Source organism: Pinus tabuliformis, chromosome J (assembly GCF_031772625.1).
Source record: "Pinus tabuliformis cultivar Carrire ecotype Pingquan chromosome J, CPIR1, whole genome shotgun sequence".
Taxonomy (NCBI): Eukaryota; Viridiplantae; Streptophyta; class Pinopsida; order Pinales; family Pinaceae; genus Pinus; species Pinus tabuliformis.
In genome coordinates, this window is record NC_142295.1 from 407,828,335 (window position 1) to 407,835,012 (window position 6,678).

At 39.0% G+C, this 6,678-nt stretch overlaps 1 protein-coding gene across 1 annotated transcript; it reads left to right on the forward strand.

The window, feature by feature from the left end:
- The first annotated feature begins 28 nt into the window (after nt 1–28).
- Nucleotides 29–406, forward strand: LOC149227551 (RNA-binding protein 1-like). Its single transcript, XM_089380535.1, has one exon. The coding sequence runs from the start codon at nt 29–31 to the stop codon at nt 404–406; it is 378 nt and encodes a 125-aa protein (XP_089236661.1).
- Nucleotides 407–6,678: the final 6,272 nt, after the last annotated feature.

Here is a 6,678-nt window from a genome sequence, read left to right on the forward strand (position 1 = left end):
AGTTTTTGCATAGACATATCGGTAAACGATGGGAGACGCATACTGGAGATACGCAGCTGAGGGAGGTGGTTCTAGGATTAATTTAGTTACAAGTGCAGGTTTGCTAGAACCAGCATCTCCTTTGGATGATCCAATTTTGATGGAACAGAGGCAAGGAGGGGTTGGCATAGATCCTGCTCTTGCTGGAAAGTCTGGGAGTTCAGAATTTTACAGTGCTAGGACAGATGTGGCTTTAAAACTGCCTGACAGTGCAATGTCTGGTTCATCTTTCAAGCTACCTGATCATCCTAAGCCAGATGCAACTGCCAATACAATATTTATTGAGGGGCTTCCTCTCGACTGTACTCGCAGAGAATTTGCCCACATTTTCCACCCTTTTATTGGTTATAAGCAGTACTCGGCCTAGCCTCCTTCCTTTGGAGGGCTACAATGATCGTGGCTACCACACTAGGTTTTAAAATTGATTATGACAACTAGATGGTGAGGACGAATTTTTCATAGCTTTGTGTAAAATCAGGTTTATTTGCTATAACGGAGAGGATAATATTGACCCGTTGCTTGAAATCTTTGAGTCACGGGACCTTTCACTAAAACTTCCCATTCATTTTCCTGTATTAGTTGCCTTGCGTGCAAGCAACCTGTACGTGTTATCTGGGTAATACCTCTGAAATACGTGGAAAAACAAGTGGCAATCAAAGGCGGAAAGTTTAAATTTAAATGAAACGTAGATACTTGCCACAGCAGAGAACAAGATTCGATTACCTATGTTTATTTTTAGTAATGGGATTGACACCTGTAATGCCACCTCTTCATCAGTTATCAACAGATTCGAGTAGAAAATGGAGCGCTTTTCTATCTTCAGAAACGTTGATTGGCTCTTAGTTTTGTTTGTTTAATAATGATAAAACAAATTCCTTGTCTTGGGGTCGATTTGTTTTCCCCTAGCAGAGTTTATTTAATGTATTGAAAAAACCATTTGAAAAGGTTGGAGAGAGTTCTGAGAGGTGCGTGGAGGAAAACAGAGCATTTCATTGTACAGTTGAATGACAGAGATTAATTAAATGGCTCAGCTCTGATCTGTAAGATTCTTGTGGTGTGGAAATTTAGCATATGTTTTTCTTCTGTTTCATATGTCTTTGTAATGTTTCCATTTCATTTCATAATCGTTTCTAAATGGATACTTTTAAGTGAGAAAGGCAGAATTCAATTTATTTGCTCTGTCTTGAGGAAGTATTCATATTTAATGTTTTCTTCTGTTTGATAAGGATTCATCACACATGCCCTTGTCGACTTCTCAGCAGTCTTGCCATTCCATTTAATCTCAATTTAATTGTTAAATTTCGCTCCTACCTCACCTTATGGAAGAATCTGTGCCTTTTATTAACTCTCTGCTCACGTTGTTCTTGATACCACGCTGCCCAGAAAACCCAATCATTTATCAAAAAACCCCTTTCTATCAAATTACTAGCCTAAGATTAGTTACAATTTTAGTCATCTCGAGCCTCTTTGATTACCTTTTGCCGAGATTGACCGGAGAGAGCCCTCTCCTGTCCTCGTAGGGCTAGCTACGAGGCTGAGCGTGGTTTGATGTAGCCTTGAGTCTTACCTTATTTCAGCCTAAGGTAAATTCGAGCGCTAACACATTGCATGTGTCAGGATTAGGTATGAATGTGATTTTAGTATCCCAACTATAGGATAAGGGATATCATGTCAACTTCATAGGGAAGAAGGTGTTTGTTAAACACCCAAGATGGAAGAAGATGAAATAGATTTGAGTTTGAAGCAACAGGTTGTACAAGTTGTAGCTCGATTCTCCAATGGAATTGATAGGAAGTGATAGTGCTAGGGGGGAATACCTAAACTCTATGGCATAGGAGAATGGGACACTTAAACCATGGCGCACTTAGAATTCTCAAGTAGACAGTGACAAGTGTTCCAAAATTTAACCATCCCTCCCAACATTTACCCTATTTTACAAGCTCCCAGGGTAAATGTGAGGCTAAGTGATCCTATGACATGACTTGAAATCCAAGTTCCAGTTATGGAAGTGAGGTCTACAATCTGACCACAAACTAACATCCCTGAGAGACAAAAAACCACTCAAGAGGCTGTAAACCACCCCAAGTGGTCAATCCCTGAGTTGGGACCCTTTTTCACTAACCTAACTCCATAACTGCACCCTTGACACACCCTCCATGCAGTTATGAGGCTATAATAAGCCTTCTTTAATGTAGTTATGATCTAAATTCCCTAGTTTTGTGCTAGTGGTTTCAAGATTTGAGCCACTTTTCTAGGCTATCCTGCATACCATTGCCCAAAACTGCTTGTAAATTTCCAGAATCATGTTTAAGGTGATAACAATGCCAAACATTCAAACTTGAAGCAAGAAATTGACCTATATTTCCTAGTACACATTATACATTTCGTCAAACATATTGTAAATATATTAGTTACATGTCATGAATGCATATCTGATCTTAAATCTTTGAAATTCATTAGGGAATCACTAATAAGGTATAATTCCCTCTCAAATAATGACAACAACACTTTTTAGTTGACACATTCATCAACCATTTAAATACTTATCAAATCATGAACAAGAGCCATAGCTAGAGCACATTATAGAACCATGATTATAACCAACATATAACCAGAATATTAACATGACAAATCAGTGTTCAAATAAACATAATAACAAGTACAAGTGCTCATAAATCACAATAGGAAAATAAATCTTGTTAACTTGTGCAAAAGCCAACCAAGTTAAGGACTTCCACGTACCACCCGACCATAGATTGAGTTGAACCAAATATTTCTTTCATCCAATCACCCCCATGCCATATTCCAAGCATGGATGTGAGATATCATTGGATAAATCAAGACATAGTCAACCAGGGACTCTATAGGTTAAACCACCTCCAACCTCAAGCTGCCATGATCTCACCTAAACTTGTCCCAAGATCACAAAACCAAACTGAGCTTGGATTCCTTTGAATTTCTTCACCAAACATTGAGGAATTTTCCTGTCTCCACCCACCTATCGAGGGATTCCCGTAGAAAAACATCTCCACCCCCAACCCTTGGGATCCTGAGACCACCTCACCCACTTCCAAAACCTTCTGGTAATTCAAAGCTCAACCAAAATGAATCCCATCACACATGGTTATCCAATAAATAGCAAGAAAAGGCTAAAACCCCTGTCAAACTAAGAAAAACCCATGCCAATGAGAGTAAATGAACCAAATAAGAAAATACATGCACCATGCATTCACACCTGAGCTAGGAAATCACACATGCAACCTATTACCTGCAAAATCCTCCTGTTGAAGTTGTTGATCCAACCTTCTCCTTGTTTTCCTTCGCTTTCCTTTGCTTTCCTTTGCTTTCCTTTCTCCAAATCTAAGTGAATGCCAAAATGCTCCAAGAATACTCTAAGTGTGCAAGAGCATATGGGAGAGACTACGAAAGGAGAGAGCCAAAGTGAACTGGCAAAAGATAAAACTGATCAAAAGTTGTGAATTGTTTCTATGATGCCTTTTTATCATTGATGTCTCACTTTTATCCATTTTCATTCATTTTCCTTCTAATTTCCTTAACATGAAAATTTGTGTCTCTTCACCTTCCTTTTCTCCTATCTTCCTTTATTTGATATAATAAAATGCCAATTATTGCCTCTTTGTCTTTTCCAATGCCTTGGCCAATTTCCATAGCCATTAATAAATTGCAAGTGATGTCCACTATAATGTTTTCCCAAAATTCAACTTGGAATATGTGTCCTATGACCTTGTTCTTATTTTTCCTTTATTATCCTTTATTACTTGAAACTTTAACCTGAGGCTATTACATGGAACTTGGCACAGAACATGATGATGTGTGCAGAGCGTGTGTGCTTGGGAAATATGTTAGGAAAACATTCCCAAGATGTGACAACAGAGAAGATGGTGTGTTGGGACTGATACATTAAGACATTTGTGTCCTTATGTCCATTAAATATCTTAGTAATATTGAGTATTTTGTGACCTTTATTGATGGCCATTCTAGGAAAACCTAGATCTACTTCTTGAAGACCAAGGATGAGGTCTTCCATCGCTTCAAGGAGTTTAAGGATCTGGTGGAGAATGCGACAGGGAAGAAGATCAAGTTTCTTTGCTTAGATAATGGTGGAGAGTACACAGATAAAGACTTCACAATTTTTTGTGTGAAGGAAGGCATAAGAAAATAATGGACATCTCCATACAATTCATAGCATAGTGGGATAGCGTATCATAAGAACATATCTGTAGTTGGGGTTGCAAAAGGGATATTATAAGACTAGGATTTGCATTGATTTCTATGGGTAGAGACATGTAACACAACAATGTATATTCAAAACAGGGTTCGTCATAAAGCATTAGGGAATATAACACTAGAAGAGGTATTCTCAAGAAATAATCTCGAGGTATGTCACTTCAGTATCTTCAGCAACGTAGATTACTACCATGTGCCAGATGAGTAGCGCACCAAATTGGATTATACTATAGAGAATGGGTTCCTCGTTGGGTATAGCGAAATCTCAAAGGCATACAAGATCTATTTTCCTAGCAGCAGGAAGATTGTAATGAGATGGGACGTAAATTTCATGGAGGATAGAGCCTTCAAGAAGTCTTGCGAGATGCCAGCAAGTGGTTAGAGTGAGCCAAAAAAAGCTCCATTGGTCTAGCAACAGGGGCAACCACAGGGACATTCACAGGGATCTAGTAAATTACAAGTACTAGTATTTCCTTAGGTGTAGGGGATCTAATGAGTTCATAGAAAAATGAGCAATAGAGGCAGGATGAAAAGTTGGTTGAACCTCCCACCGCTAGTGGTCGAACCAACATGGAATTTTTTCAAACATTGAGAGATGCTGAGGAGTTCATTGGAGCTCCTAGGACGAACAAGAGAGAGCATATACAACCTGACATGTACCAAGCATTGGTGGCACAGGTTGCAGAACCTTCCACCTATCAGAAGGTTGCATAGCATCAAGTGTGGATAAATTCTATGGTAGAGGATACAATTCTATGATTACAAACGATGTTTGGGAGGTGGTGCCAAGACCTAAGGATAGGCCAGTTGTAAGTTTTTGATGGATCTACAAGATCAAGTACGCTCCAAATGGCGGAATGGAGAAGTAAAAGGCTAGATTTTTGGTAAAGAGGTATGCATAGAAATAAGAGATAGATTATAAGCATACCTTTGCCCAATTTCTAGATACACTTCTATTTGTTTAGTTATATCCTTAGCAACACAGATAGGGTGCTAGATTCACCAAATGGACATCAAGACAACATTCTTGAAAAGGGTGATAGAGGAGGAGGTGTACATAGAACAACCAGAGGGCTTTGAGAGACATGATAGGTGCACACATGTGTGAAGGTTGAAGAAATCTCTATACGGGCTCAAGTAGGCTCCCAGGTATGGCTGGATCAACAATTATTTGCAACAGATGAGATTCATCAAGAGTGATGCAAATCCCAACCTTTACTACTTGATGGTAGAGGATGAGCCACTCATCCTAGTTTTGTATGTGGATAACCACTTCTTGACAAGGTCATCAGCTCTCATATAAGACTTCAAGAGGAACTTGGAAGTAGATTTTGACATGAAGGGCTTAGGCTTGATGCATTATTTCCTAGGATTGAAATTCTGGCACAAGCACAGGGAGATGTTTTTTGGTTAAGGGGGATATGCTACGGATATTATAAAGAGATTCATAATGCATGATTGTAGACCCATGTCTACGTGCATGATCACCAACTAGAAGAAGATAGACACGCTAGATAACAAGGATGTTGACCCCACCTTGTATAGACAACTCATCGGTTCTCTCATGTATTTGGTCAACATTAGACCAAATATCTGATTTGCGGTCAACACTCTCAGTCAGTTTAGGGTGGATTCAAAGAGAGTGCATTGAATAGAAGCGAGACACATTTTTTATGTATTTATGTAGTACAATAGAGTATGGGTTGAAATATACCCAAGGGGATGATGTTAGACTATGTGGATTCACAGATGTAGATTGGGAAGGCAGTTCAGTGGACAGGAAAAGTACCTCTAGGTATTTCTTTATTGTTGGATCAGGGATGGTTCTTTAGTGCAGCAGGAAGAAAAATTCAGTAGCACTGAGCTTTGCAGAGGAAGAGTATTTGGAAGCTAGCATAGCTATGTGAAAATATATATGGCTTCGAAAGCTACTGGTGAGATTGTTCAGGAAAAGGATGGAGGTGGCTAGTGTTTATTGTGATAATCAAAGTTGCATCAAACTCTCTAAAAATCCAGTGTTTCATGAAAGGTCAAAACAAATATATATTTGGTTCCATTTCATCAGATATTGTGTGTAGCGTGGAGTGGTCTAGATAAAGTATGTTCCCACATAAGAGCAGGTTGTAAACATACTCACGAAAGTTCTAGGGAGAGATAAGTTTGTCTATTTTAGAGAATAGATGGGTATATTGGAGAACCCATTTTAGTAGCAGGGACAAAGTATTTTGGATGCTTCTTAGTTGCAATATTGTAGTAGTAGTAGCAATAGAAATAGTGAGAGGGAGTGTTAGTTGGGTTGCAGTGCAGATGCAGAGTTAGCAGCAATACAATATGTATAGTGTAGTGTCACCAACAACACAGATGCAACATGGTTCAGCTACAGCTAGTAGC

Coding starts and splice junctions, on each gene's coding strand:
- LOC149227551 (XM_089380535.1), top strand. CDS start 29: ATGGGAGACGCATACTGGAGATACGCAGCTGAGGGAGGTGGTTCTAGG.